A 3,054-nucleotide genomic window follows, 5' to 3' on the forward strand; every position below is an offset into this window, starting at 1 on the left:
CCCCTTCAGGATGTTCCCCTTCAGCATTTTCCCCTTCAGCATTTTCCTCCTCTATGTCAAATTTCATTAAAAACTTTTCCAGGAGATTTATATAATCCACAACACCAGGATTATCAATTCCTTGTCTCTTAAATTGATATAGGATCGATCTCTTTATACTTCGTATAAGAAATGAGATCCCCATACTGATTATTAAACTAGCCCCAAACGTTCCTACATAACCCGCCTGTGAAATACCTATTCCTACTGCAATAATTATAATGGGTATAATGAAGAAGAAAGCTTTATATGTAAAATTTATCAGCATATATTTATTTTTACTAATGTTTGGATCCTTCTTATATTCGTCTACCTTAGCATACGCCTTGAACATTAGTTTTTCAACAGGCTCATATAATTTTGTAGTCAATGTATTTATCAACAAACCTATAATATTTAATAATCTCCATAACTTTGTTAATATTTTCAAAGCACGCATAAATTCATTTGGTCTTTTTACTTTAGTATATGTTGACTTACGGTTTTCATCATCGTTTTCATCTTGATCAAGTTTCAAATCATCATCAAAATCTAGAGTAAAATAGTCCTCTAAATTCCCTAATTCATCATCATCTCCTTCTCCATCAAAGTAATCTATACCTTCTTTTCGTATAAAGTAATCGTCATTGTATAGCAACTCATCTTCATCTTCCAGAATTTTCTCTAGCTTAAGCTCTATTTTTGCTTTTCCTTTTTTTTACTTTTTTCTGTAAAAAAACCTCAACATTTAGAACACGAATTTTGGGCTCTTTACTTTCACATTTTTCATCATCATTTTTTTCATTAACTTCGTAAATTAATTCATGTTCACCTGTTTGGTCACCCTCTTCTTCTTCTTCTTCTACTTCCACTTCTTCTTCAGTCATTTCATTATCACTTTTCCGGTCATCACATTCGGCCTCCACTTCTACTTTTGCATCTGCTTCAGTAAATTCATTTTCCCTTCTTCTCTGGTTATCACATTCGGCCTCCACTTCCGCTTTTGCATCTGCTTCAGTCAACCTTTTTTCGCTTCTCTGGTCATCACTTTCTGCCTCTACTTCTTCAGTCTTTTCATTCTCGCTTCCCTGACCCTCGTTTTTTTCTTTTTCTTCCTTCTTTATTTTATTTCCACTTTTTAATTCACTTTTAATTTTTAGGTTACCGTTTTTTCCTTCTTCGCTTTTTAATTCATCTCCAAATTTTATATTCAAACGTTTTACATCTCCACTCTTTGATGAATTCCCACTTTTTACTTTGCCCCGTTTTGCTGCTTCTTTCTCTAACTTATTTACACTTTTTAGATAAACACTTTTTCTCTGTGTATTATATCCTAGCTGTTCTTTTATATTTTCCTCATCTACTGTATTAATCAGTTCGTGTCTGGCTAATAATCGATTACACCTTAGATCCAGAGTGGTGTCTATGTTGTGCCCCGTACCTAATGTTTTACTAATGGTTCCCTAAGTAAAGTTACATGCAAAAAAGGATCATTATAAAAAAGAGTTTACAATCTGGCAAATATATAAAAAAATTCATTTTTAAAAAGAACATCAAGGAGGGAGTTAAAATAAACAGGAATGTCATCTATACCTCATTGTTGCAATGTTGACATATCCAAAGGAAAAGGGAAAATACAAGAGATTTTTTAAAAAGGAAACAACTACTTTTTTCTTTCTTCGGATAGTCCTTTAACGTAATCATATTATCAATAGACACAGTACGTTAAATTGATTTTTAAATTGTCAACCATAGAATATAACACTACAATTACGTTATTATCTTTTCATTATTTTTTATTTTATCTTAAAAAGGTAAAATAAATCTATGAATTATTCGTACATTCGTAGTACATATATGGCTATATATATACATATACATTTATATTTATCGTATGATTCGTAATGGGGTGAAAAAGAAGACGGGGTTCGTCAAAAATGTACTACTGAAACATTCGTACAAATGCTTTTACAACAAGACAACTTCGCCTCGAATGATGTACATACAAATGGGTTGATAAATAAAAATATATATATATGCGCATATATATACATATATACATATAACAATCATTATACAAAATAACGATGAAAGCTTTTCTTTTTCTAGTTATTCGAAAAAAAAAGATTCATACTATTAACATATAAAATTTAGGTAAAACGTACATATACAAATCGACAAAATTTTGGTTTAACAGAATTGATAAAAAACATATCAACAAAACATTAAAAATCACAACGTCTAACATATTTTTACAACATTAGTTTTTAAAAATAAACAAATAAATACCATTAATTATACAAATAAAAAAAAGGAACAAAAACGGTAAAAAATAGTAAATTTTTATTAAATTCGTTATCTAATTTTTATTCTAAAAAAACTATATTAAAATGACTAAGTCCTGTATTATGTTTTAAAAAAATTAGACGTATATTACTAAAAAAATTTTTAAAGTATACCCGAACGGGTAAAAAAAAGCATTTTGTATTTAAAAAAATTTTGACGGAACTGTCTATTCACTTTTTTGCTTCATTATTTTTTAATGTTGCAATTCGTACCTAATTTGGAACGTTTTTTTCTATTTTTTCATAAAATAAATACGTATATTCATCATGTATTAATATACTCATAAATTCGTAAATTCACAAACCGCGATTTTTTCTTATTTTTCTACATATGAATAAATTCGTCTCTTAAACTCAAGAGTTTAATGAGAAAAAAATGTCTGAACGAAATTTACTCAGGACGAAATAAATTCATGACAGTGCATACAATTTCGAAAAAATCTCCCCAAATGAAACAACAATTTTACCAAAAAAAAAATAATATGCAACAGAAATATCTTTTTTTTAGAAATGCTAATCAATATCAGAACAATTTGCGAAATGCTGGCTTTGTAATTTTTCTGATTAAATGTCAAATAAAATTTCATAAATTAGATCATTTTTAATAGCATAAAAATAAACAAGTATAACATTTAAGAGAAAAAAGAAAAGACAAAATTTGTAGACTAATATGCAACAAACAATACGTGAA

The 3,054-nt window shown here is 28.4% G+C and overlaps 1 protein-coding gene across 1 annotated transcript; it reads right to left on the reverse strand.

The window, feature by feature from the left end:
- Positions 1–707: 707 nt before the first annotated feature.
- PCYB_041010 (hypothetical protein) lies at positions 708–1,722 on the reverse strand (the record flags this gene model as incomplete). Its single annotated transcript, XM_004225252.1, has 2 exons — positions 708–1,481; positions 1,612–1,722. 2 exons carry the CDS (start codon positions 1,720–1,722, stop codon positions 708–710), a joined length of 885 nt encoding a protein of 294 aa, XP_004225300.1.
- Positions 1,723–3,054: the final 1,332 nt, after the last annotated feature.

This window comes from Plasmodium cynomolgi, chromosome 4 (genome assembly GCF_000321355.1).
Source record: "Plasmodium cynomolgi strain B DNA, chromosome 4, whole genome shotgun sequence".
NCBI classification, from domain to species: Eukaryota; Apicomplexa; class Aconoidasida; order Haemosporida; family Plasmodiidae; genus Plasmodium; species Plasmodium cynomolgi.